The sequence below is a fragment of the Anguilla anguilla genome, chromosome 2 (assembly GCF_013347855.1).
Source record: "Anguilla anguilla isolate fAngAng1 chromosome 2, fAngAng1.pri, whole genome shotgun sequence".
NCBI lineage: Eukaryota > Metazoa > Chordata > Actinopteri > Anguilliformes > Anguillidae > Anguilla > Anguilla anguilla.
The window spans coordinates 38,356,071-38,383,962 of NC_049202.1; the positions used below are offsets into that span (position 1 = coordinate 38,356,071).

The 27,892-nt window shown below is 39.0% G+C and overlaps 1 protein-coding gene and 2 long non-coding RNA genes across 3 annotated transcripts in view; 2 read left to right on the plus strand and 1 right to left on the minus strand.

Moving 5' to 3' along the window:
• Positions 1-6,901, plus strand: part of LOC118219521 — a 70,100-nt gene extending 63,199 nt beyond the window's left edge. Inside the window, exons 2-3 of the long non-coding RNA XR_004763787.1 lie at positions 3,731-3,774; positions 6,818-6,901. This is a non-coding gene — a long non-coding RNA (uncharacterized LOC118219521). The remainder of the gene's footprint in view (positions 1-3,730; positions 3,775-6,817) is intronic.
• LOC118219519 (G protein-activated inward rectifier potassium channel 1-like) overlaps positions 1-23,594 on the minus strand; it is a 38,824-nt gene extending 15,230 nt beyond the window's left edge. Inside the window, exon 1 of the mRNA XM_035402737.1 lies at positions 22,587-23,594. Coding sequence (XP_035258628.1) covers positions 22,587-23,252 — 666 coding nt within the window. The 5' untranslated portion in view covers positions 23,253-23,594. The remainder of the gene's footprint in view (positions 1-22,586) is intronic.
• A 120-nt stretch (positions 23,595-23,714) lies between these two features.
• LOC118219520 lies at positions 23,715-27,523 on the plus strand. The gene is made up of 2 exons (XR_004763786.1): positions 23,715-23,882; positions 25,553-27,523. It is a non-coding gene; the product is annotated as an uncharacterized LOC118219520 (long non-coding RNA).
• The last annotated feature ends 369 nt before the right edge of the window (positions 27,524-27,892 follow it).

Consider the following 27,892-nt stretch of genomic DNA (forward strand, 5'->3'; position numbering starts at 1 on the left):
GACACAACCAACAATAGCACGAAGGTATGCCAGTAGTGGTTAAAAACGCTGCTCACTGAATAGCAAAATAAATGAAATTCTTGTATATGTAACCCATGTAGAAACAGGGTTGGAGGGTTATAGGAGAAAGTTGGTGAAAGTTGGAGCCACGGTGGGTTGGAAGAAGGACGGAGAACGTTGGGTGAGACTTAACGGCGAGTGAATACGTAGCTGAATTTCTACAATCCCGAGGACACTGTGCTCGAACCGTGGAGAGAATCTACGGGTGTTATTGACTCAGGCGTTTCTCAAAGGATCTTCTCCAATGCTGAAATCTCCAGATCCTGTCCTCGCAGATGCTCTGCAGAACTGAGGGAAGTCGTGAGTGAGTACGCTGACCACAGGTGCACCAACGCCACGGAGAAGTGCGCCAACGGGTTTATTTTAATGGCCACTTGTGTACATTTGTGTATTTCTTTTTTGTGAATGCATTTAGATGTATGTGTATTAGGGAGTATTTTGTTCATTGGTAACGAAGGCAACGTGGAGTAAAACAATTTCTTTTAAACTTTCTTATTGTTCATCTAATTTGTGGGTTTTGTGATTTATATTTGGGGGCTCGTGTATGTTGTTTTAATAACACCAAAGTTAATTACATGGTAACATTACTGTAGGGTAGCTCATGGCAAATTCACCATCTACATTGCTAGCCCAGGACTCTAGACATGAGTCATAATCAGAGTTGGGATGTCGCTGTCTCGTTTCCATCCGGGGAAGAATTAAATTTAAAAAATTTAAATACTAGTTAAGAATTTGTTCTTTACCTCTGCTGGTACAGAGTCCCGCGAGGCAGGCGTTACATATAATTATACCATATCGTTCTATCAATATCCGCTGCAAAATATGGAATAAATACACAATCAGACCCTTGGTTTCACGCATAGAATATGCCCCTATCAAGATTCAGTGGTCATTTATGGTCTTGGACAATCTGTTTGTGAAATGACTCATTTCCAATACCTGTATAACTTCTGAGATAGCTGTGCGTAAAACCACACATGCTGTTTAAGCCATTGAGCTCCACTTCATTCTGGTTTGACTGACAATTCTGTTATCCAGTATATGGACAGTATATGCTTTCCAACCTTGTCTAAAAGGATGTCTGGACCAGAGTAACAATTGAAGTCGGAGCACAGTGGCAAGTTTAGTTGCATTGTCACAGCTTTACGCATTCAGCTAATGCAGGAAAATTCATGCATCCAGTGAGGTATACCTGTTGTTTTCCAAGATTAATACTGTTAATCTTGAGAACTTCTCAGCATAGCTAAGGCATATCCTCGCCCAGCTGATACTGGTATGGGAGAGCAAGGGAGGCTACGCTCAGCCTCTGATTCTCTCAAAGGGAATAGTTGTACGAACATGGCAAAGATGTCCTCCTCAATATTTAAGGATTACTGTTTGAAATATTTTATTTATGTGTGTTATTTTTTTCCAGACCACCTTTGCCTTACCCATATTTTTTATATTGTTATATTTGCATTGGTCATAATTGACAACTGTTAGCCTTTGCTAATAATGCTAAGAGCTAATGACTAATTGTTATTGTAGTGGCTCATTGTAGCCAGGTTTATCAGAATTCCTACCACTCACTATGAAATTGAGTGTCTTTCAAGAGGTTAGCGCTGTTCTCTAATGATGACATTTCACATACTGCAGCATAAGTGTTTGTAGGTGGCTCAGTAATGCCTTATGTTTGATGCACCAACTTGCCATGAAGCTAGAACATTGCCAGAATTTTCCTGATGGAATATTATCTTTTAATTGTACATAGGGTAGACTGTGGGGTATTAGTGTCTCCATGGGCATGGAAAGTTATTAAAATTTACTGTGTGCTGAAATGTGCTAGATGAATGTCAAATTTCCCATTGACTGATCATAAATAGCAACATTTTTGAAACACCCTACAGAGAAATGTCAACCCGAGGCATGCAACTGTAGAGTACAAAAAGATGTGGTGTTTTATTGAAGTACAGGAGTGTATGAGTACATATTTATTTATCCAGAACTTGCGTAGTTTGTCCTGCTTTACATTTTTGCAAACTAAAGCTAAGAAGAACAACTTCATTGTTGCATTTTCGCCTAGATTCCTTTGTATTTGTGGCACTTTTTAAGTTAGTATTGTAAATGGTACAATAATCTTAATTTAAGCCATTTTTCAAGTCTCTGTCACGCTCATATCTGGAGTTATAAAGCCTTAAATAGAACAAGCTTTTTTACAAGCATTTGGGGGTATAAATATTCACAAAAGAAATCTGAGATAGTGTTTGTACAGGAACCCTTTTTGGTAAATCTTGTGGAAGATAACCTGTCTAAAGGCTATAAAATGTCCTGTTATTTATACTGGCTAATAATACTGCATTCACATGGTAGCAGTATGCACTTTATGGCATACTGAATATCATACCAATATTCAATGAGACCAAGTGTCTATCCCAGCATGCATTGGGAGAGAGGCAAACAACAGATTGATGATTGGACAAATCATCAATCTGTTGCACAGCACTCACAGCCAAGATGAAAACCTTCACCTTCTTACTGAGAGATGACAGTGCTTCCTTCTGCAGTACTGTGCCACATGCTTCCAATATGTCACTATCATGCTTAATTTTCTGGTATTTTCTGGTATATTCTGCTCAAATGAATGCCTTAAAGAAAATACATATACGTACACTAAAGTAAACTTAAACGAAAGCATACATTTTATAAGTACACTAAAATGCCACTCATAATATAACTACACTGAAGTACAACTTAATGACATACATTTGGAAGTGTACTTTTAAAAAGTAGCCTACATTTTAAGCATACTTTAAATGAAGTACAAAAAACCAGAGGTGGACATTCCAGGAGTCAGAAAGTAACAGTCCTGCCATGTATTTCATCCACCCCTGAACTCAACCAGCTGATTTAGCTCTACCTCCTGGCTGAAGAATGGTGCTCATTAGCAAATCCAGGTGACTGGAACAAAATCTGGGATGAACTTTTACTTTCTGAACCTGGATTTTCCACCTCTGAAAAAAAAACTATAAGTACACTATATTGTATATTATATATAATATTTTTAATACATTAAGTATTCAGTTTTTTCACTTGGGTGCCTCCTTTCCTTTTCCATAATTGTACAGTACCAAGCTCCTTTCCAAACTATTAAAACACTATCCTGTGAAATCACCATAGCAATGTTTACATGATGTTTGCCATCTTTTTACTGCTTCGGTCATCACCCATTCTGTATTAAAGCATGATATAACTTTTTTTTACCATCAGAATGTGAGCACCGAATACGGGTTTTCCAGCAAGCCACCAGTGAGAGGCCCATACTAAATGTCCTTAATTGTTTTCCTCAAAGACAAGAGGAAACTGACAGCCAACCCTGCACAATCTCTGTGTGTGATAGTGATATTTATCTGTAATACTCCCAACATAAATACCTTCCCACACCTGTCTAGCTGCCTCTGTGAGCCAAGCTGCCAGGCTATATATTATTGGGCCTGGACAGACTGAGAGACAGTGATATTAATTTACTGTAGGCAGAAGTATAAAGTAAATGTGCACATGCAGCACTCAATGTACCACTTTGCTGACCCCCAACTAGCCAAGAGTGATTCTTGGGAATACTTACCATTTTTTTTTTTACAATATATGGTGTGCCAGGGTGCACAAGACTGACTGTTCTTTCTTTTATTTGCAGTTTGAGTCAACACAGGAAGAACAAGATGAACCATCTGCAAGACGGTGAGGTTTATCCTTTTTTTTTTTTTAAAGAAAAACTTTCACCATTTAATTTTTTGTTTTCTAATTGTGCCACTTGAGTCAGTACTGTGTCCCAACACCCACATAAAGAGCACTGTGGTGTTTAGGATTCCACAATCAAAATCCATACTTCTTAGATTGCTCTAGATATGCCCCTTGTAATTCAATACGCACAGTTTAAGCACCTCGCTCAAGGCCACAATGGCAGGTACACCTGGTATTCCAAACCACAGCCTCCTTATAACAAGGCAGGCTTTCTAGCTGATATGCTATACAACTGCGCAAGTACAAGGAATTAAAGGCTTGCAAGAAGATATTTGTCATTTTAGTGGCCACCTACATGATCCAAATTAACTGGGAAACCATGGTCACTGTGCATGTTCTACAAGCGGAAATTACACTCACGTTAATTTGTTCTCAGAACATTTCTTTCTTGGATTTATTCAACAACTATAGCAAATCCTAAATTCAAAAATTGTTGTAGACATAAATGCAGAGAAAATAAATTAATGTAGGAGAAATATCAATCTCGATATTTGATAATGAGAATGGCTCACACCATGTCACTGGGAAATGTAACTATGTTAGTAGTGACACTACTGCCCAACACTTAACAGTGGCATGAACTAAAATGAGGTATTAGCTATAGTAAAATACTCAAAAACACAAAGTGAAAACAAGTACCTAACAGAAACACAATATGAGTTAGTACACTTTATCTAAATACAGCTTCACAAGATGTAATCCCTGCTGTGAAAATGCACCCACTGACACTGATATGGTCCTAAGTTGTAAGTGTTTTTCACAAGCACTGGACCATGTCCACCCTTGAATAAGCTAGATTACACAAGGTCACATTCTGGCATTTTGGAACATTAAGAAAAAAAAAATGGACGAGATTTAAATTGTTTTTAACAATATTGCATCCTCAGCCACTCAAAATAATGGATATCAGTTAAATTGGTGGACATCACATTATCACATCTGAAAAAAAGAAAAGAAAAGAAAACAAAAAAAATGCTTAATCAAACTCATGTAATGTCACAACAACCTAATGTTGCTGAAAAATATTTAAAAAGACAACCTTTAACTATGACAGTCTTTCATGCAGAACCAACACTCTTTGAATCCATTTGGCACGCCTTAGCTATAACATTTAAGAAGCAGTATGTAAAATGTAGGCTAGCTGTATCTATTGTTAAAGTTGAAATAAATTGAATACCCTATGGGCAATATACAGTTTTGAGAAAATGGCTGTAAAAGATGCTGTCATAAGCTCATTTTATGCTTTGTGTACTTGACAATGGTGTTATATTATCATCTAAATTAACTATTTATAATGATTATTTACCTTTAGTTGTTCATTTTATGAAACTATAGAAGTTATAGAAGCAAATATCAAAAAATATCAAAATTGGTATATGGAACCAAAATCATCGTTTTTTACAATGGTGCCTTCCCTTAAACTGTTTTAGAATGCTTGATTTTGTAGCACATTGATTTTAGAACTGTTAAAAGGCCGAGGTGTCCCTTTACTGAGAAATAACTTGTTGCAAGGTAAAAAAATAAAAATGAAAAGAATGTAAAAAAAACTGGACTGGATGAAAAAAAAACTGGACTAGAAGAAAAAAAACCTGGACTGGAAGAAAAATAACCTGGACTGGAGTTTAAAAAAAACTGGACTGGAAGAAAAAAAACCTGGACTGGATTTAAAAAAAAACTGGACTGGAGGAAAAAAACCTGGACTGGAATTTAAAAAAAAAACTGGACTGGAAGAAAAAAAAAAACCTGGACTGGAATTTTAAAAAACTGGACTGGAAGAAAAAAAAACCTGGACTGGAATTAAAAAAAAACTGGACTGGAAGAAAAAAAAACCTGGACTGGAATTTAAAAAAAAACTGGACTGGAAGAAAAAAAACCTGGACTGGAAGAAAAAAAAACTGGACTGGAAGGAAAAAAAAACCTGGACTGGAATTTAAAAAAAAACTGGACTGGAAGAAAAAAAAACCTGGACTGGAAGAAAAAAAACTGGACTGGAAGAAAAAAATCCTGGACTGGAAGGAAAAAAAAACCTGGATTGGAAGAAAAAAATCCTGGACTGGAAGGAAAAAAAACCTGTACTGGAAAAAAAAAAACTGGACTGGATGAAAAAAATAAGGGTCATGGTGGGGATTTTTTAAAATTTATTTTTAGCTACTTTTGTGTTCCCTTTTGCATTACCTCGCAACATTTGACATTCACAACAATCACACACAGGCTGCCTTTCCAACTCTAAAGCAGTTTAAACAGCAACATTATTCTTTCGCTTTTGAATTGTTGTTACATCCCCTCCCCTTTTCAATGTCCAGTTTCACAGCTGATGGCAATGTTGAATCACATTTCTAGTTACTGTTGCTAGCTTTATTTACGCATCCCGCAAATCGGAATCGTCCCTTATTCGGACAATAGAATAGGCGTTGCGCATTTAACTCATGGCTACGGGACGCATTTTCATCCGTATTTTTGTTAATGATTGCGGTTATAGTAACTGCTGTTTTTAAGACAATTCAGTAGTCAGTTAGCTAGCTAGCCAGGACAACAAGCATGCTGTAAGACCATTCTGACCTAAAAACAAAGAATTTTAATAGGCTAGGTAACAAGTGAGGCCGAAGCTATTGTAGCGAGACAGAGCTCCATCAGGAAGCTGACTCGTAGGCAGTTCGAAACTAAATTAAACTTTATTGAGGAACAAAACAGAAAGTAAGACAAACCTCAAATTCGGACTTCACCATAGTGCCCAGCAGAGAAGCCTCCCTGTACAGCACCGCTGGTTCGCTTAGGGTAACACATATAAAACGAAACTAAAAGCAACAAACACAATTCAGCTATCGGGTAGAAGAAATATCTGTTTCCATCACATTATTCATGCTTTCTCGAATACAGTATTCCGATTCGGATACATCCCCAACAGTGAGGCCTTGTAATTATTGTTGAGATTTTTAAAGGGAGTTCTCACACTATCTTTTGCATGCATTGTATATTACAGACGAGTCACGAGTGACATGAAGCTCTTCACTCCAGTGGAGGGCGAGACTGGGAAACCGTAAACTGGAAAAGAGATGAGATTTAGAATGAACAAGTATGACTTCAGTTTCGTCACTGTCATGTCTGAGGAAATGAAAGGTTATCCAAATTCTGATATCACGTAAACAGCTAAAAAGAAAAGTTGGAGGAACCGCAGATGCTGGTTTGTAATTTATGTAGAGCTGATTGCCATCAGAATAACAGTGAAAATATAAAAAATATTTTTTCTTTATTTGTTTGCTAATCGTGCCTCTCAGATCAATATTGTGTCATCCGCACCCACATAAAGAGCACTGTGGTAAATAGTTTGGGTAATTGTATATTGGAGTGTATATCTTGAATACTGTAGCCTATTTTGAAAGTGAACTTGATTTTTCCTCATAATTCTAGAATTATTTTATTTAGAATTTAGAATTAAATTAATACTTCAAGTGCCTGCAATTCTTTAAGGAATGCACACACAACCTTATGGTACTATCAGCCTGACCAGGTTGACACTAATGAGAGCGAGACGTATGCCCAACTAGGAAGGTACATTGCTAATAAACCACTTCTCAGTCACCCCTTCTGATGAATCATGCTGTGTAGGTGGGGCTCCAATTCAAGCACTGATTCATGCCAACTGAACTGTTGACTTACAACACTGACTAAAACTTGCTAGAACAAAACAGATTTCACGAAACCAGTCCCACGAACTGTAACTTCCATTTTCAGATGTGCTAGGGATAAGAGTGTCCAATGTGATGACTATGATGATTTGACTGAGGCCAGTTGTTTGTTGTGACTGATAATTCTGGTGGAGAAAACAACAGAAATAAAACAAGAGAGAAAGCAAAACAAAAAAACCCAACCATTCACACCGTGTGAAGCATGAGCCTTTTCCCATCTCTACAATTGTTGATAACATATGTCTCAAATGTTTTAATTGTGTGAGGAATGTTGGGAAATAGTGTTTGAAGTGGGCTGGAACAGACCAGTGCGCCGTACTGGGAACTCTGTGTTTTGCTTGGTATGAGTACTGCTCACTCTCATGCACCCGTTGGTCAATGATAGCCACTTCCCCCACCCTGGATTCCCCCCAGGTCCAGCAATCGCAATCTCGAACCCCTTCACATTGTTGTCCCTTCTCATGTGGTCAGTCTAGTTCCTGCAATTATTTTTTTCCACTTTAAGCACTGGTAATAGATGCCCGTTTACAGCAATAGTTACTTCATGGCCGTGGATTCCAGAGCCAGGGTTGGACAAAAATTTGAATCTAGTCCAGATAAAGACAATACACTCACCAGTTACACATCTTAAAAAAAAAGAAAATAAATAAATAAATAAATAAAATATATATATCTTTTTGCAACAAGTTCTCTGTTTTCATGGTAGCTGCCCTGGCCATTATCATCACACACCATGAAAACTGAATCTCCAGTTTAAATGTTTCAAAGTTGTCCCTAACGAATATACAATGAGCTCCATAATGTTTGGGACAAAGGCATGTTTTTTTTTATTTGGCTCTGTACACCACAATTTTTGATTAGTACTAAAACAATGCACATATGGATAAGTGAAGATGCTCAGCTTTTGTTACAGGGTATATTTTACCTTTTGGTCACACCGTGATGAAATGACACTTTTTATACATAATCCCCCATTTCAGATGTAATCATCTGGGGTAGTGGAAATGTTATCTGAAGTAATCTAACCAGTCATGTGAGAGCAGCCCCAAACTAAGCCCTGGCATGTTCGGAAACAGAAGTACCCTGACTGTAAATTCCCCAGGCGTACATGCACCTTGGGTCTACAACTTGGTTCTTTTTGTCATCATTGCTTCTACAGTAACCCTTTCCCAACTGCGTTTGGAATTATCCAGAGATGAAGATGGCTTTCTTTCCCAGCAGAAGCTTTATGTTTCACTTATCTGTACTCTGCAATTGTCTTATATGTACAGTATAACATATCTTTTCAATGCATAATAATAATTATAATATAATAATAGATTTTTATTTATATAGCGCTTTTACCCAACCCAAAGACACTTTACTATATATATATATACACATTTAGAACAACACAAGAAAAACAGAAAATACATAAACAACAGTAAGACAATACAACAGTAAAATACAATGAGGGGTGCAAAATGGCAGGAAAAGAAACTGGGTGTGGGTGTGTGGAAGAGTGTGTGTGTGTGTGGGGGGGGGGGGGGGGTAGTCTAGGAGAAATGAGGGGGATTAATGATAAGCAATATTGAATAGATGGGTTTTGAGATGGGAAGTGAAGAGGGGGAGTGAGTCAGAGTCTCGGATGGATGGGGGAAGTGAGTTCCATAGCCTGGGTGCAATATGGGAAAAGGCCCTGTCACCAAAACTGCGGAGGTTGGATGGAGGGGGTGGCAAGGAGGTTTGCAGTGGAGGACCTGAGGGAACGGGGAGGCTGGTAGGGATGGGGGAGTTCAGAGAGGTAGCGTGGGGCAAGACTGTGTAGGGCTTTGGAAGTTAACATGATGATTTTGTAGTTGATCCATTGTTTTATTGGGAGCCAGTGAAGGTTTAATGCTACATTACATTTGGCAGACACTTTTATCCAAAGCGACATACAATAAGTGCATACCGCAGGTCAGTGGAACAAATACAAACAGGTCAGATAAAGTACAATTCCCATAAAGTAGCAGCTATCCATAGTCATAAACATCAAGTCTAGTTCACACAGTCTGAAGCTTTGACTAAGTCAGTAAAGCTATGGCTTTTAAGTCGTAAGCTAGAAGTGAGCCCTGATTACAAGAGATATGATGAAAGATCAAGGGGCAACATGAAAGTGCTAGAAGATCAAGATGAAAGAGACAAGTGTTATATTAAAGTGCTACTTCACTGGGGGTAGCCCTGCAGTGGAATGCAGTGTTAAAGTTAGTCAAGGCAGAGTCTGAAGCAGTGACTTCAATTTCCTTTGCTTTTAATTTACTTTTCTCTGTACCAGTCTTTTTTGTGAAACATATTTGCTTCTATGTATGTAAATATATATTGTCTTTGCATGTGATTGTTCTTCCCCAGGGCTCAGGTTTACTCTCACCCCACCAGATGAGGAGAGTCATGAGGATACTCAACAACAACGCATTTCAATTTCTTTTCATCCTGCTGTCCTGCGGAGAGTCTCTGGCCAGTGATTTTCACCTGTCAATCACTTTCTCTCTCTCACCAAAGTGTGGGCAGTTAACCACATTATATGGGTTGTGCTGTGTGATGCACAGCATGTTCACTTAGGATCCTGTTCAGACTTGGCAGAGTTGCAGAAGCACTAGCTTTTTTGCTAAATGAAAGTAACACGTATTCTCAGGAGGCATTCAAAATTGCTTTGCACAAATGCTTATCTTCCATATTGGGTGGTGCTTCTTTGTGCTTACTGGAAAACATGAATGTATTCAGGGAAAGCACATGGCCGAGAACGGGTAGACAAAACTACCGCCAGTGGAATTCCACTTACAGTAAACTACATTTCTAGGATCTCCAGCTCCTCTAAGCACAGAGGAAACTTCAGTAATGAAAACGTACAGCATTAAAGTAGTCATGAGATCAATAGATGGCCTCACTGCTCATTTCCTGTAAAATATCACCGTCAGTTGCCACTGTAAAGCTGAACATTATTCGAAAAAAAAAACAAAAAAACTCTGCATTAACGGTAAATAAGTATTGTATGCGGGAATCCATATTAGGGATTGTCTTCGACGGGCCCATTTGGAATATTGGCATATCAAACAAAAAGCGTACTCTGTGCGTGTTTAAAATACTCTGTCTATGTAATGGATTTAAAGTTAATCTTTTGTTTCTATTTGGCCAATGTGATGAGACTGCAGTCTGCCTCCTCCAGAGGAAAGCCGTTTTATGTTGAAATGAGGGGCAAATTGATATTTTAAATAATAAAGCTGCACGCCTCCTCAGAGAATGTGTTTATCTCCCTCCAATTTAAACCACATTGCTTATTTAGCATTCTACAGGAAATGAGACATTTAATTGAACTCATTTGTAGTTGCGCAACATTACCTGGTGGAGCACATCAGATATTCTGCCTTTATGAATAGAATGCACATTGGGAAAAAAAGTACAGAAATCAGATTTTGAATGCACTTATCTATAGCCGCGTTTCCACCGCAGGAACTATACCCCGGAACTAGGAACCTTTTGAGGAACTCAGTGCGTTTCCACCGCAGGAACTAGGGTCTAAATTTAGTTCTGGGGGCTTTGTTTTACCCCCCAAAACGTTCCTGCTCGGGGGGTAGTACTTTCCGAAAGTACAGGAACCTTTTGGGTGGAGCTTGCAGCGCTGAACATTTCTGATTGGTCGAGTACTCGCAGCATTTGTGTTGTATTTATTTTCCGCCATTACCCGCCATGTTTGAAAATATGCAGCGGCAAACCAATTTATTTTCATAATAACTTCAAATCAAACTTGTATGTTATGCGGCGCAGTAGCCTACTTTTGGTTATAGCCTGTCAACGTCTTGGAATTATAACGTGTGCTCTTCTGTTCTTTTCTTGCTTTAGTATTCGTTTTATAAAATGCTAAGCATTCGTGCTGGGACAGCATATTACGTAGGCTACCAAAACATTCAAACGGATTAATTCGGTTGCTGAATATTTTCTTCCGGATTTTCTTTGTTAGCCCGTTGTAATTTACTCATAACGTTTGATACAGTTATGTGAGGTATGCGGTAGTTCTGCATAATTAACATTGGTGATACAGTACAAGCAAACTGGAAATCACCATCCGCACTTTTTATCTGGGTAAAATAACAGGTTAATTCTAGTAACCTTCCCTTTAGCTTTTTCAGACTGCCGTAATTTTACTCAATTTTACTGCCATTTTTCAATTCCACGAAAAGACCAGGAAGACTATGGACTAATTTATGGTGCATGGTTCGCAACTGGAGGGCACACTTCGCTGCTCGGCTAGCAGTAACTTCGAAGGAAAGCAAACGGTGGCTGTACCACTACTAATTTACATTTTCACGCAAGTCCGAGTTTTCGTTCTATTCTTGTCATTTTGCCATTAGCCTATATGCAATTGACGACGAGAAAGTAACCAAACAGCAAATTGTTTACAACGTGTGCATGTTTTCTGCTGTTGTTGCCAGTTATACATATAAATGTGAATGCATTCTGTCGCTTCGGATGTCAAGACATGAAAGCGAATGTTCGCATAAAAACATAATGAATGTGTTTGAGAGGATATATGAAAATCAATAAATACAAAAGTAACCATATATAGTCATTGTTGGTAACCCGTTGTATAAGTGGAATAAACCCCTCCGGGCTGTCCCGGTTATTAGAAAATAATGTAGGCTACTTCGGTGGTAGTATGGGGTTACGGAAGAAATCATATGACAGATGGACCGACGACAACGTTGCTTTTTCATACGTCAGTGGGCTAATTTGCCTAATCTTCGCGGTACTTTAGACCCCGGTGGAAACGCAGACAACCATTGGCTGAAGGAACCTTTTAGTTCCTGGTAAAGTAGTTCCTGGGACTGAAAGTTCCGGGTAATTTTGGTGGAAACGCGGCTTATGTCTAACATGGACCAAACCTTCAAAATTTGCCCCATGCATGTATGTAGCTCCTCTTGACTTGTGTGCCATTTAAGCACCGAACTATAAATTCCCTTAACCTGCTGAGTTTCATTTTGAAAGTGAGTTGACTTTGAGCGCGTACTATTTTTGCTTTAGGTGCACAGTCAGTGAAACATGCTTAAAGCAAAAGGGTATAATATATATATGCCGTGGCTTGAATTGCAATGAGAACATACTATTTGTCTGTTTGATGCAGCCAAGAGCAGCACTGACTCGAATCTGCGGAAGATCCTTGTACAAGATTCTATTTCCCATTTATTATGGGTGTACCTGTCAAAGCCAGAGCTATGGCAATGCCTGAAGCTTTCAGCTTATACAGCAATAAAATGAATTGGCCTGTCAGATGCTGATATCTGCAAAAAATAAATAAATATATGAATTCTCTTAAAAAAGAGTAGATTGATAGCTTTCTGAAGATGCTTTATTTTCATAGTGCTGTAGGTCTGCTTGACCTTTTCGGTGGACTTTAAGGGATTTAAGAGTTTGGTAAATAATGAGCACATCATTTACATGTTAACTGCTCAGAATCCTTTAAATCCACACATTTCAATATCAGTTAAATGTCATTTAAATAGTTAAACACCAGACCTCAACCTCAACTGTCACCAAGCTGTACTTTACCTTCTCAGTCAGAACAGGTTGCATATCGCCTTGGATTTGACATGTTTTGCATCTATTTCACAACATTTTTTGCAGCAGAACTGTTCTGTATTGCCCCGAGCAATTTAGTTCTCTATTTTACTTCAAAGCCAGGAGAATTTATGAATGTGTAACACAACTTGTCATGCTCTGGCTGCATTGTCTTTATTGGTACATCACATGCTGCTGTAAGCAGGGTTTATTTAATGTGTTCACATCTGGAAATAAAGTTATCATAATTGAGTAATCATCTCTCAGGTATGGTGACTAGCCCCAGGCTTGTAACTGAGTAAATGAAAGATTATCAAAGTATAAAGTCTTAAGTTCTATTACAGAAGTCCAATGACACCGAACAATTAACAGGATTGCATTTAATTACACAACCTTTCTTGTTCATTTCAATGTTTATCCAAAAGAATTAAATGTATTTTCTATATTTAATACAAAGAATGTTTTACATATGGACAATTCAGAGAGACCAGCCTGTATATGAAAACCAAACTTGTGAGCAAATATTTGCAGACATTTGAGCATCCATTAATATAGATTAAAGATTCAGTATACAACTGAAGAATCCCCACAGAATCATTTTGTTTCCATTGACAACATTCTGACCTTTAGAAAATATAGGTGTTCAATTATCGTCATTTTTGGGTGCTGCCAGATTTTTACACCCTTTAGCGATTTTTAAGTTGAGCATGAGGCATAAGAAAAATGACTGGACCCAATGTGCACATCATTCACTCTCAAACTCCCATTTGCTGCCTCCCTTTAAGAAATGGTTCTCAGATGGCGTTTGTGACTTGCTGTCATCTCTAAATCACTGTCTGCCTTTATGACCCATGAGACCGGCGCAAACTGCTGCCTTGCCTGAACACAATCCCACCTGCAGTATGGAAATCAAAGGAATAAACGTGCTCACTCCAGCGTATTAACGGATAATAGGGCGCTGAATCCCACAAACTATAAATGAAAGGGAGGAACGGACAGCACTCACTAAATATTATGAACTATGGTTTTATTGCATCAATGTATTAAGGCACAGCATGCACGAAAGTCCAGCCTAAGCCTTCCTCAGTGTGCTGAATGTGCCAAAAAATAAACGAGTATGGATCCAGATCTCATTTAGCAGCTGGTAACATCAGGCAGAGGAACGCTGACAAGACTGGGTTGGAGTCTTAGTGTGAAGGAATGAATGGGGGGGGGGGGGGGGGGGGCACAGGATAATCAAGCGCCATAGGTCCTAGCAGATAAACCAAAAGGACAGAGCAATCGTTGGCACATTGAATTGCATTAACATCAGGTCCTCAGTGCTGTCCCTTAAGTGTGCGCTTTCTCTCTGCATTTGACTCTTCCTCAAAAAGCACATTTTGAGGAAGACTGGGTGGTCTATGAGCTTCCTGTTTTTATGCATGGACAGGCCAGCAGCCCTGCATGTGTGATGTAGTGCCTTAGAAAAGAGGGTCAAGTCCAAAAGATAGTACTTTTTCATTCAAGAGGAAAACAAGAAGTACAGCAATGAGTTCACTTTCTAAGGTATAGTACATGATATAGAAAGCTTAGGATGGCAGTTAAATCTAAAATAGATTTGGAGACCAAACACCCATAGTTCATTTTCATCATTTTCATGGGGCGACATAGCTCAAGAGGTAAGACCGATTGTCTGGCAGTCGGAGGGTTGCCGGTTCAAACCCCGCCCTGGGCATGTCGAAGTGTCCTTGAGCAAGACACCTAACCCCTAACCCCTAACTGCTCTGGCGAATGAGAGGCATCAATTGTAAAGCGCTTTGGATAAAAGCGCTATATAAATGCAGTCCATTTACCATCATTCATTTCTCTTTTTTCCAAATGATTCACTTTGTTTTCTTACAATATCTTGTGTATCTGTCCTTAGCCACTCAATGTGGCTTCATCACTAGGACAGACACTGGTAGATAGTAATTAACATGCCAAGAAGATTACTGAGTCAGGACACGTTTACTAGAAGAAAGGTGCCTGTGCATTTTGGGAATGTCTTTCCAAATGCATTTTAGTAAAGGTCACCCATAATAGTTAGAATCTAAATTCCCAGTGTGTGTATCCTTGTGTGACCCTTCAATAAATCATTGTCACAGCATTCCGTTCTGGCAGTCAGTGCATTCAATGCGGAACACCTCTGCGATTGAAGCATATTTTTTATATCCTCCACCTCCAGCTGTTCTTTGAAGTTGTCCATCCTCTGAATTTTAACAGAAACCTGGCAATGACAGTCAACCGTGCACTCTGGTAGGTATGCGGAGGTACTGTGGCAAGTCCCTGTCAAATTGGTAATTAAGGCTCAGTTCCAAAAACATAGAAATTAATCAAAGGAAAATACTAGACAGACTGGATTCATTGAAATAATTTACTCCAACCCTCAGTAATGCTGTCAGTTCAGATTGTCGGTCTATGTGCCAGGTCCAGCGCAATGCAAAAGATAAGCATTGCTATCTAGTGTGTTCTGAGGACAGTTATGAAACAATGTCTGTGCATCTTACTATCAGTGTGACTAATATGCTTTATTTCTATCTTCATCTGTCCTGGATTACTGAATAAGTCTGTACTATATGGCTGTATGTTTTTTGCCCCAGAGTGCTGTCATTGCTCTCTGTGCTAGTCAAATGACCTTGTTAGATGTGGGCAATGACTCCTTGAAAGGCTCCCTCAAGAATAGCTGAGCAAATTTAAATACCTCCATGTGTCAGAGCTACTGCAGAAGTGGTGCAGAGGGGCAATTAGGGTTGGGTATTTTGAAAAGGTTCCAAATCTCCCGGAACCAGGAATTTCTTTAGAAACGTGAGTCTCAAATTCACTTCAAATTCTGAAAGCGTATTCCTCTAACGTCCACATCCCTAGTTATGTTGTGCATCATCAAAGCTTGGAGCTTTGAGTTTACAGAATAGCTGACCGGAGTAAATGGTCTAAAGTGCGGTAATGGTCTCTTGCTTCACCAGAGAAAGTAGCAATACAGATAGAGCAAAATGTAATCACTGTGGTAAATTCATTATGTGCAATGGAGGAAGAACTTCCAGCATGTCAAAACATTTACTGCAGCATGGAGGTAACCTCCAGTGTTATAGCATTTTCGATATCCCCAGTCCCAGTCATAACACCCCGATTCGATAAGCTGAAACGGAATCAGAGTAGGAATCTATAAAATCCAAAGTATACCCAACCCTTGGGATAACTGCCTGCCCTGCGCCTCTCCCCCATAGGGCCACTTGCGATCGCAAAACAGGGGGAATTGTGACAGCAGGTAGCATTAAACTACAATCATTCCTTACTCACCCAGGTCCCAGTCCAGAAGTCTAAGTCTATGCATTTGCAATAGAATATCACAATAAGTCATTACTGTAAAGCTGAACATTATTTGAAAAGAATAAAATACTTTCTACATTAATGACAAATAAGTCTTGTATACCAGAATCCATATTAGGGATTTTTTTCAATAGGGCAATTTTAAACATTTAGCTATTAAACTAGAATCAGCCCCTCACTGTTTTGAAAATGCTCTTCTAACAAATTGATTTACATCCTATTTTTCATTCCTATCTGACCAACATGAAGAGGGTACATTCTCCCTCTTCCCGTGGTAGGCTTCTGTGTTGAAATAAGGGGGAAATTGATCACTTAATAATAATGAAGCTCTAACCCACCTCAGAAAAGGTTTACATTTTGAATGCAAAACTGGGTAAAATAGGATACAAATCAAGGGATGAGCTGTAACCCACTTCAATTCATAGCGGCTGCAAACAGCCACCTTGCAGAATCCCATAATGCTGCTGCAGGCCGTGACAATTCCCAATGTAATCACAGCAAGTCCATGGTCTGTGCCACGGAAACACATTAACCCATGCATACTCGCTGTTTCATTCCATAAAAACCATTTGGAAAAAATTACGAGAAATTGGTATTCAGTGGTCACACAGTGACAGTTTATTTTTGCCTTAGAAGAGACAGGTGATTTTCTGTGAGCCTGATCAATCATTCAATGATGTCAAGTGTGAATTGTGTGAATGAATGTGAATTCCTCCAGGGAATTTGGAGGAACTAGCCTAGTGAGTGAATCATTCGGAAAATGAAAAAAGGGAACCATAAATCTAATAATATTTTTATTGTTTGTGACAGCTAGATAGCTAACTAACTATATCTTTCATGAGAGGTAGTAATGTTAGAAAGCAATAAAATGTTTTTAGGTGCTTCTGACCGTTAGGTTACTATTGGGAGATTGCTTGTAGCTAGCAAGTTGGCTGAAATGGCATCTTTCCAAAAATGAGCTCATTGCAAAGCTATGAGACACTGGGGGGTTATTTCCACTTTAATGTGAAATAACGACTCCTCTGGCTGACTGGACGCCAGCCATCTGCCTGTGATAGCTGTGCATGACTGTGCCACTCAACCGCTAGACTGTAGAGTGGCAGCCGGTTGCATAATCTTCCGAAGGCTTGGATGCCAGTACACAGCTCTCAGATTGCTGAAGGATGTCACGTCATTAAAAAAGCAATGCGCGGCACGTGCAGAATAGATCACATTCTAAAGATCTGAACCAGACTCAAATAGCTTTAACAAAAGTTCAGGCTAAATGCTAATTGTGAACCCAACTGCTTGTGTACAGCCGCTGTGCTGTGCTGTGCTGCGCTGTGCTGCGGACACACAGGGGTTAAAAGAATTATCACTTTTACCCCCCTCATCTTCTACCACCAGATCAATGTCTGCCAGGACATCTCCTCTAACCCTGCTCCAGTCCTCACTTATAATTGCATCTCTCCTCTTATTAGAAAAAGGAGGAAGAACAGAAATCAATCATAGTGTCAGTGCTCATCGCGCCCTCTGAACAGCAGAAAACTGAGAAGGATGGGAACATATGGGTAGTGTACGCAGTTTTTAGAAAGGTCCTGCCAGTAGCCAAGCAATAGTGATTTTTAAAATTTGTTTGTTTTTATTTTTAAACAAGTAGCTGGTAATTCCCCTGATTGTTTCAGCCACTGATACATGCCCTCCATTACCCGACGAGTGAAATTTTGGCAAAGGTATTCCAGGAAGTGTTTCTGTAAACAGTTCTCTGTGATCACAAAATGGTGTGGTCTCCTGGAAGGTGCCCCCAAACTAAAAGCAGTCCTTGATGCAGCGGCGTGTGCCGCGATGCTCCGGGACGTGAAAACTGCAGTGCAGCTCCGCAGGGCAGACTGCAGAGCGGAAGAAAAGATCGGGAGCTTCTTTGGACGACACGTTAGCAGTCCACGGTGATGTATGACAGCCTTATAATGGGCTGTGATGTTTATACTGTTTGTGGATTTTAGGTTTATTAGGTTTAAGAGGAACAGTGCCCATTGTTATACACATGCCAGATTTAGTGAAAGGACTCATTTTCAACTGTAGTCCCTGGGCAAGCAGCTTTGTAACTTTGGATGTCCAAACTGAAGGAAAAGTAAAAATAGAAGATAAAAGTACTTTTAAAAGCAATTGATTGCATACCTTTGTTTCAGTAATATTTCTATTTTAGTATTTCAATGTTTTTTTTAAATAAAGCACAACACTCCCACCTCTTTGTGATTGGACTCATGCCTTCTCATAAGAAAATTGGAGCTCTGATGTTTGTTCACTGTTTTCTATGGTCACATTCAGCCTTAAATAGCTGCAATAAATAGCTGCCATGCCAAATTCTTGTGCTTTGTGCACTTGCCCTCTCAAACAGATCTATCCCAAATTAAATCACTGCTCAGTGAGGGGAGACAGAGTGCGTGATAAATTGAACAGATAGACGCTCCTGGTAATCATGCAAGATGGGAATTGTTCCTACCACTGCCAATGTTCACAGTTTCATTAAACAAAAGGTAACGATTGACTCCACATCACTTTTTTCTCCTCTGTGCCAGGAAGTGTCTGACAGGGCACTGGCTACAATCCACCAACTACAACACCACCTATATGCACAGAAAGCGGGCAGCACCACACATCACAATACTCAAAATGCAGCATCAAAGATAATTTTCCAGTGCTTATCAGCAGGCAATCGGGGGCACAGTCAAGTGAAAACCCGAATCTGCGAATGAGCACTGTAGAATACTTTGCTGTCAAAAGCAGTTCACACTGAGATGGATATAGGCTACTGTGTAGGGAAACACAGCTACCTCAGTCAGCTTCAATGGTCTCAAGATTCAGTCTGATTGATAAATTAACTGTACGTCCAGTGAGAGAATATAAAACAAAGAGGAAAGGTTTGCACATTTGCTAACATTTGCAAACAATCATATTTTCTACCAGCCAGAGAAAACTTGTCAATTCTGTTTCATGCTTCCTTTACAGGCAAGGCTCCAGCTCACTAACATTGTCTAAAAAAAGGAAATTCTTTATAGCTGAACAATTGTACATTTTTTGAGTACTGTTTATTTATTTATTTATTTATTTATTTATGTAATTTTATTTTTGGTTCAGGCAGAGTGGGTCAGTTGCAGTGTGATTAGCTGGAGTTGAAACCTCAGGGTTAAACCGCTAGACCACATAACTGCATTGCATTAAACCTGAGGTTTAAACTCCAGCTAGACACACCACAATTGACCCAGTGTGTTGTTCCTTTTCAGACACAGATATGAAGCCCCATAATGCTCAATGAATTTAAGTAGCAGCATGCAACTCCCGATCCTGATATTGTCCCTTAAACCACATTACAGCAATTTCTCTGGAGAGAGTTTGTGTGGGAGTAAGGCAATAAAAAAACTCCAGTCATCATTTTCACCCTTAATAAGCTCCGGACTTGTGAAATGGAGTAGAATAGCATGAGCCAGAGAATGACTACAGCAGAGGAAAGAATCAATAGCTCCACCATTGTGTCGTTTGTGGTACTGCAGAGAGCACAGAATGCACCAACACTATGACACAGGGCTGTTCTATGCCATTTCTCATAGGTCTGTTCAAGGTCTTCTGGAAAAAAAAAAACTGAGAGACAATAAGCTAGAACAATGTAAAATTGTAAGTGTAAAGATATTACCAACCTACCAAGCTGAAAATAAACTAGTGAATCAGGGTTCTTGAGTTCTAGCCATCAATCACCTTGGCTCCGACTACAGCAATTCTACCTGCTCCCTTCATTATTGTGCTGATTTTTTTGCACTGTGAAGCTTACATATAAAACTGACCGAATGCCATTATTCATTTGACGTGTGCATCAGTAAATCTCACCCATGCTAACAATATGCTTTGTAGCACCATTCTTATTTGTTTAGTCAGAAATTAGTTAGACCTATGACTGAGTGTTAACAAGGTGAAAACTGAGTCTGCGTGCATGTAGCATTTTGGGGGCAAATGTCTTTTAAAGAGTGGCTTAAAGAGTTTTTGCTTATGTCATTGATGGAAATGACAAATCATTCCACTGTTGTGGTGTTTGGCAGTAGTTTTTGCATAAGGCCAGTGAGCTCACAGTGTAGTGTAATGAATACATCCCAGACACACAGGAATGCTACATGCATCATTCATTTGACTCATATTCTTCTTCAACGTACTGTATTAATGGTGATGTACATAATAAACAAATGCCAAAGTAGAACTTGTGTAATTAATGAGCTCTTATTTTCATTTCTACTGAACATTTTCAGCTATTGTAAAACCAGCTCTGGGTTGACCTTGAAAGCAGCACAGTGTTAATCCTTTTTAAAATTCACCCACATTAACAATATTTATAACCCTGTTTTTCCATGGTGGTGGGGTCACATGTTGTGGTGTTACAATAGGTACACATATCCCTCTCCATGGCATTTTACCAAGGTATTTAAACAGCACAGACAAACATCAGGGCGCTGTTTTAAAAAGAACCTGCAAGTGCAATAAGTGGCAGAAACAGCAGTCATGTGTGTCTGTTGGATAGATACAAAAACAAAACAGGAGAATAGGCTCAATTTGTTTTTTGTGTTCCTGTGATGATTTAAATGAGTTTTTCACCATTGCACATCAGTTTGAACAGATTCTATGCTATCCCTTTGGTGACACAGTGATGCACACCATCTTTTTCAAAAAAGGGGTTAGTTTTACTTGTTTTACTCCACATTACCTCGAAACAATACAATAGCTCCATCAAGGCAGCTCATAAAGGGACTCATTTAAATGGGAGGCTTCTATGTCACTGGCTGTTGAGTTCCGAGTGCACTGTTCTTGTTGCTACCATTCACAGATCTTTAACAAGTACAGTAATGCTACTCCCTAGTTTTAGGACTACTGCAGAAGTCTTAAAGTCTTATTAAACTGTTATTTTATTATATAGGCATCTACGTTAGTACAATAAGGTTCTGTGTCTTCCATCGAGACCAAAAGCTGCGCCTAGAAACTCTCTTTCCCAAAACATTCTTACACAGTATCCTGCTAAAATTAGCTTATAACCAGCGCTATTTAATAAAGCTAGCTATTGTACACACTACTATACATTATGATGATTGCAGTTTATACTATATTATATATTATTTATCATAAACATGTGTCATGCTATATTGTTACACTGAAAAAAGAGTGTCTAATGAAAGTGCTCAACTAGATTATATTTATTCAATGCAATTATTTAATGTCCAAGCTGTGAACTTGCAAACACAACTATATTAGGTACATTTAAAGCAAGCAAATCACGTGGAAAGATTGTGCATAATTCAATTGAGTAAATCCAATTGATTTTTTTTCCAGTGTATTGATCTGATCACTTGATGGCAGCTCTGACTATATTTATAATCCATACTGCCATTACCATTCCAACATAGGCGGGTAAAATTGCTACAGTGGTAAGTAAGTATTTGATAAATGGCAGCCTTGGATTTAATTAATCTGTGTATATGTTCAAAAGTAAAAAAAGCACCTATGGTTTTGCATAGATGGCGAACCTCAACTGCCTTAATACTTTATTTATCATGCGCATACTGTTCTGTGGAAGAAAATCAGAGGAAACTTGTAAAAACTGGCACTTTCTGTTTCAGAAATAGTTTTATTCATTGAATGTGTAACAATGATAATAATTTACTACTACTACTACTACTACTACTACTACTAATAATAATAATAATAGTTATCATTCTCATTATTATTGTTGTTATTATTATTATTATTATCATTAGTATTATTATTATTACTATTATTATTATTGTCATAATAGTGACCATGATAATCTGCTAACAATTAATGCTACCACAATCAATTTACAATTGTATTTGAATTGGAATCTGCATTTTTATTTACTTTCATACATGGAGACTGGTGCAAAAGGATGAAATACAGATAAGAGTGAGTGGGTGTGTAGGGGTGGGTTCGATCACTAAACTTAAATTTAAACTTGCATAAAACGTAGTTTTCTCCACCGTACTTCACCCCTGTTGCATTTCCCTTAGTTCAAGGGCTGTCGCTTTACGTCGCGCAGACTGCGCAACGTAAAGCATCACACATAGACCTACCGAAGTTGCAGATGCGGCAGTTAGCATACTTAATTCGTCTTACCTTAATAAGTTTGCATCTGATTTGTGCGGACACCATATGGCTGTTTCTCAGGTTTCCCACCCTAAACATGAGGCACAGCTTGCCGTCGCGCTGCGAGATGACTGCATCCTGACTAAACATGAGGGTCTCCGCGCGCTTCTTGGGTTGGGACATCTTGATGAACATGCAGCCAATGAGGAACGCGTCTACGATGGAACCCAACAGAGACTGAAAGAGGAATAGAATGATGCCTTCGGGGCACTTCTCCGTGATGTAGCGGTATCCGTATCCGATGGTGGCTTCTGTCTCAATGAAGAAGAGAAAAGCAGAAGGGAAGTTGTAGACATTGGCAACGCACGGAGTGTAAGACTGGTCGTGGCCATGGTTTAGGTCTCCTCTGATGTAGGCGATGATCCACCACATGGAAGCCATGACCAGCCACGCGATTGTGTATGTCAGTATGAAAATTAGTAAGTTCCATCGCCACTTCAGGTCTACCAATGTGGTGAACAAGTCTGAGATATACCTGCTGGTCTCCCCACCAAGGTTGCCATGCTGAACATTACAGCGACCGTTCTTCTCCACAAACCGCTGGCGCTTCTTTTTGACAGGCGCCGTGTAAGAGGTGCCCCTATTTGTATTCACCACCTGGTAATCTTCACCAAATTTCCTCCTTAGCGCGGACATAGCTAGTCTACAACAATTTTGAGAAAGATACAAGGCGTTCCAGATTAATCTGCCGATTAATTTATCGGACAATAGTTTACTTGCTGTCGTTATCCATGAGGTGCGTCCTTTTAGGATAAATGATGAATTTATAGTGATAATGCAGAGCAATCCATTGGCATCTATTCAGTGTAAATATGAGTTGTGCGTCGAAAATAAGAAGACCCCTTTATTGCCTCTTCTCTCCTTCGTCAACTTTTATTCCACACACTCTGGCGCTCTGGGCATTTGATGACAGTGTGTGGCTTTCTGGAAAAAAAAAAGTAATATATATTTAAATGAAATGAAAAATGGCTGTTGTCCTGTCTCTGCTCTTTTGTATATACAAAATTCTACGAAGAGATGGGACTCACAGTGTAAAGAAACATGCCATCAGAGTGAATGCAGCGCTCTGTGCGAGTCCACGCGAAACGGTGCACTTGCATCCCGGGCTACTATCAGATGTAAAGGGGAGGGGATTCGCTCGTGTTCCTCCAACCCAATCAGGAAGAAGCGAAGTCAGTGAAGGGATGGAACAACAGGAGCACTTTCTTCCTCTCCGCGAGCCGTACAACGGCGTCATGGAGGGAAATTTCCCCGTGATATGCTCTGGTATTGTTTTAAACTCCGATTTCTTTTGTATGTTCAAAGCATATGCCGTTTAATTGATTCTATTCGCTTGCTGATGTATTATAATGTGTTGTACGAAATGTTCGTTTGTTATTGTGATGTGCTGCAGCAGACGATAAGACACGGTTTTTTGTAGCCTATTATTCAGTTCTTTGAAGGATTTAGGGCCACCTGCCGAGTAGTAAATGCACCTACACCTTGAGTTTGCGTAAATTTCGTTTTATTTTCCACATGTCGAAAATAAATGGTTGGTTAAAAGTGACAGAACTATGCCAGGAAACCAACCTATGCAAAAAAGCTTGATATGTCGTTTTATAGACGCCAGCTTTAATTTCTGGACTTTTGTAAAATATTTCAACAATTAACTCTGGACATTTTACTGTGTATGGAAAATTATATTCTTTTACTATACAGTTGCTCAGAGAAACGCAGGTACAATGAGGCAGATAGTTCAGGAGGCTAAGCAAATTTCAAAGGCCACACTTGGAAATCTAAATAAAAAAATAAAAAATTAGGTTGCATCTTGAGAGCACAAAGTCTCCATATTTTCCATTAGACGTTGAAAACAGGTGTGAATATTTGTTGCACTTATTTTTGGGAAATAAATAACTGGGTTATTTTTGTTGATTGCATTTGATCATTATTAAAATAGAATACTTACCACATGCCTGAGAATTAGAATGGGACTCACTTGCTGTATTTATTTTATACTTACATATTTTTCAAGGGTGTGCATTTTGAACAGCACTGCACACACACACACACATGCATTACATACACACCCACATGCACAAGCACCCATGCGTGCGCAGGCGCGAGCACACGCGCACACACACACATGCAGTGTGTATGTATTATGTTTTCCATTAAATCCCCGAAGAATGGTCTGTTGTTAAGGCACATAATTTACTCTAATTTTTTTATACCCCATTTTTTAAAAACTGTTATATTATTGATGTATAATTTATTTCATAATTAGCCAGACAACTGGAGGATTATGCATGCATGTCTTTTGGAAAGAAGGTGTTCTCTGCTTGGCGTATCTGTATTTTCCAGAAAACACAAAGGTATACAAAGTTTTTTTTTTTTTTTTTGAGGTTGCAGCCCCCTGAAATAACATGACTCATTCAAGGTATGTTTAGGAGCGTTGTTGAGTAATAAGGAGTGTTAATTTTTTCATTGGTGTAGTTCACTTTAAAATATGAACATAATTAATTAATTACATTTCTTTAAGAAATTCCTTTTCACAGTGATAACTGTTCATGGTATACTTTTGCATATTTGAGTAGTCACTAATAAAAAAGAATTGATTAATGAATTTAAAAAACAATTTTTATGGTGCACTTTCCCTTTAATGTGCACTCAAAATGACACTCAGCACAGTCAAACATTGGGGCAACAATGTATCATTTGTGACGCAAATTAAAGAACAGGATTTTATAGTTTTCAGGAATGCCTGTGGGTTTTCCATGTGACAGACCACTCCCCAAGCTGGTGGAGAAAAGGGGGTGGAGTGAATAATGATTGGCTCAGGCAGCAAGGGAAAAAAATGGTTTGCATCTCAAAACATGGGTTTTTTTGTGTGTGAGAGCAAACAACTTGATATTGTAATGTGCTTCTGAACCATTTTTTTTCTGGCTGAACTCTCACAGGTTATTCTGCACATTCACAGAGGCAATCAGCAGAACAGCTGCTGTCACTAATGTGGCTGACATGAGCTGGTTATGTGGATGCCCGCCACAGCTTGGGTATGCAGCCAGCCTGAGGATCTGAAGAGGCTCCTTTCCAGGGCTCACTCAAGCACCCGTCTGTGTAAAAGTGACATTCTGTCAGGGCCAATGACTGTGGTGAGAGACTAACCTAACCTCAATTTTTGGTCTGTCAAAGATTGAGTAATCTAGAAACAAAGTGAAGCAGAACTGTCAACTTGTCAAACAGGGGAAGTTCCTATTTTATATACCTTCAGTTGGCCATCTTCAGACACAGACTGCTTTGACAAAAACTCACTTCTTCCGTCACCTCGGTACCTCTGTTCCTACTCTCTCTTTAACTTGTAGCTTGCTGTAACACCTAATTAGGTGTAAGTTCTTTGTCTGTTTTCATAGCCTGTTTTCTTTGCTGTTTGTATAATGTGGTTTCAGGTTTGTGTAACTTGGCTTCATTTTCAGTAGGGCAGTTGACAGGTTGTCAGTTGGGTCTGCAATTCTTGGACTTGCTGTCTCTCTTGGGAATATGCTTTCACCCTCTGGGAAATTACTGCACTTTGACCTCTGATCTTTACACTTGGGTTGCATTGTAAGTGACTCTGGAGAAGAGATCTGTGAAATGCCAGTATTTGAATGGGGATAACCCTGAACTTGTCTTTGCATGAGCAATATAAATCAATATTTTGTTATAATCTATTTTTCTGATTTAGATTACTTTGACAGCAATGGTACCACATTAGCCACAACTACGCAAAACAGAAAGAGATGTTAATGAGGAATGCTTACTCAAATTTGCATACTTGCTAATCATGAAAATCAGGTTCAGCGATAATCAGTCTAAAGGGACCAGTCCTCTCTCCCCTAGACTATGTGTAGCTTACTGGCTGTCACTCCACAATGTAAGCATGCTGTTTCGTTTTATCAGAGCCTGCTTATGAGCACCATGTAGTTGCATTGATTACTGAAAGAGAAAGTATATGCTTACTTAGGCACTATGAACTGCTGTGCTGTTCCTGTGATTATTTGTCTATCAATTGATCTAATAAGGACAAAAATTTATATGGGACTATTAACATTTGCTTACATGGCCTGGGTAAAATGTTGGACAGTGTTGGATTCTCTTTTCCTATTGGTCTATATATGGTGTTTCACAATTTATTATATCCCTCCCGTCTATGAAGTAGAGTGGTAAGGCCACAATATCTCTCATGTTGGTTACTAACGTCAATGTTACCTGAGTAAAATAGGGGAAAAGCCCAGAAAGAAGCTAAATACTGTAAATGTATAAATACAGAAGCTGATCCTGCTCCAGGAACAGTTTACACTCAAGACAGGCCTTTTTACACCCCCCCCCCCCCCAAAAAAAAATTAAATATAAATAAATAAATATTAATAATAATGTCCATTATTTAAAAAAACATAAAATCAAAAAGCAGGGTAAAAAATGACTGCTTAAAGTATTTTTATTCAACCTTTATGCAATTCTTTTCTGTTGAAATAGGGTATGATAATTGTATTGAACGCATCACTGGAGAGTAATATTCTGACGGTTGACATGATTTAGCTTTAATGTTTCAAGGGACCACAACTCTACATGCTTATTGGAGTGTGTTCTTCTGTAAACAGTTCAAAGGTCAGAACTCACAGTATTTGCCATGCTGGATACAGTCTTTACTGTTAGAGCATATTGCACATCTGCTCACAGTTATTGTGATCAAACTGGTATTTTTGGATTACTGTATTATTGCCTCATCATTTATCTGAGGTCCCCACCCTGGGGGGACTGTAGTTTTTTTCTGGACAATGGAACTACAATGTGGCTCACTGGACACAGAACATTGTTACAGATGTTACTTAGAGCCAACTCACTGACACTGCCTGCACTGCCAATTAAAAAAAAAAAAAAAAAAAAAAAAATGACAAATGCTAATCAGAGTGATGCTTGTATTATGAGCCAATGGAGTGGGAAGGCTCAATGGATCAGGCTTTGGTGAATGCTGCCTTTTTTGTATGAAAAATGAATGACACCTGCCTCTCCTAAAATAAAATGTACCCCATGAGCCATGGCTCTTCCTGTGTCCTGGGACAGCTCCATTTTTTGGGAACAGTGTTCGACCTAGGGTTGAAAAGCCCAGTTCAGTTTCATGTAGGTTCTGAGAATGCCTTGAGTGACTTTTGTTAAACTGGTCCCTAATGATCTTGGTGAGCAGCTGTCAAAGCCTGCTTCCCAGACAAGGGAAATCAAACCAGTTGCCTGACCTCATTTTGTATGGCTTCCAAAAGTCA